Below are 657 nucleotides of genomic sequence, written 5' to 3' on the forward strand. Positions count from 1 at the left end.
GGGGGGCCCGAGCGGGGCCGGGTGATTCACGGCCGATGGCATTTCCCGGCCACGGCGCGGGGGATGTGGGAGAGAACAAAAAGGGCTTTCTCTGCTGGGGCCGGCGTGCGGGGCAGGCAGAGCAGGATGGGGCCGGACGGGAGCTGAGCACCCACAGCCGTCCTATCCTGTCCCGTCCCATCCCATCCTATCCCATCCCATCCCATCCAGTCCCATCCCATCCCCAGGGACCACACGCTGGGAAGGGAGGATTCTGGGCTGTTGGGTTGGGGGAAGTTTCTCCCTTCCCTGTTGGGACAGTTTGCAGGAATGGGACCGGCTTTGGGGCAGCACGGGGTGGAGGCTGGGGGGCCTGGTGGGACCCCACCATGCAGCTGGGGCTCAGTGAGGTCCCACCAAGCCCAAGGCACAGGAAGGGGCAGGGCGATGCTGCCCCCGCCCCCCCCCCCCGGCAGAGCCCACCACCCAGGGGAGGGCTTTGCCCCGGCTGCTCTCACCCCGCAGAGATCGCCCTCTGCCCCAACAACCACGAGGTCCACATCTACCGCAAGGACGGGGCCAAATGGAGTAAAGTCCACGAGCTGAAGGAGCACAACGGGCAGGTGACAGGTGAGTCCTGGCCGACAGAGGGGATGGGGACATGGCTGGCGGGGGGGC

General features: G+C 67.6%; 1 protein-coding gene across 1 annotated transcript in view; it reads left to right on the plus strand.

The window, feature by feature from the left end:
- The window catches only part of LOC104132632 (actin-related protein 2/3 complex subunit 1B-like), a 15,183-nt gene that overhangs the window by 3,524 nt on the left and 11,002 nt on the right, over nucleotides 1-657 (plus strand). Inside the window, exon 3 of the mRNA XM_035901345.1 lies at nucleotides 505-609. Coding sequence (XP_035757238.1) covers nucleotides 505-609 — 105 coding nt within the window. The remainder of the gene's footprint in view (nucleotides 1-504; nucleotides 610-657) is intronic.

The sequence above is a fragment of the Egretta garzetta genome, unplaced genomic scaffold, assembly GCF_000687185.1.
Source record: "Egretta garzetta isolate BGI_Z169 unplaced genomic scaffold, ASM68718v1 scaffold299, whole genome shotgun sequence".
NCBI lineage: Eukaryota > Metazoa > Chordata > Aves > Pelecaniformes > Ardeidae > Egretta > Egretta garzetta.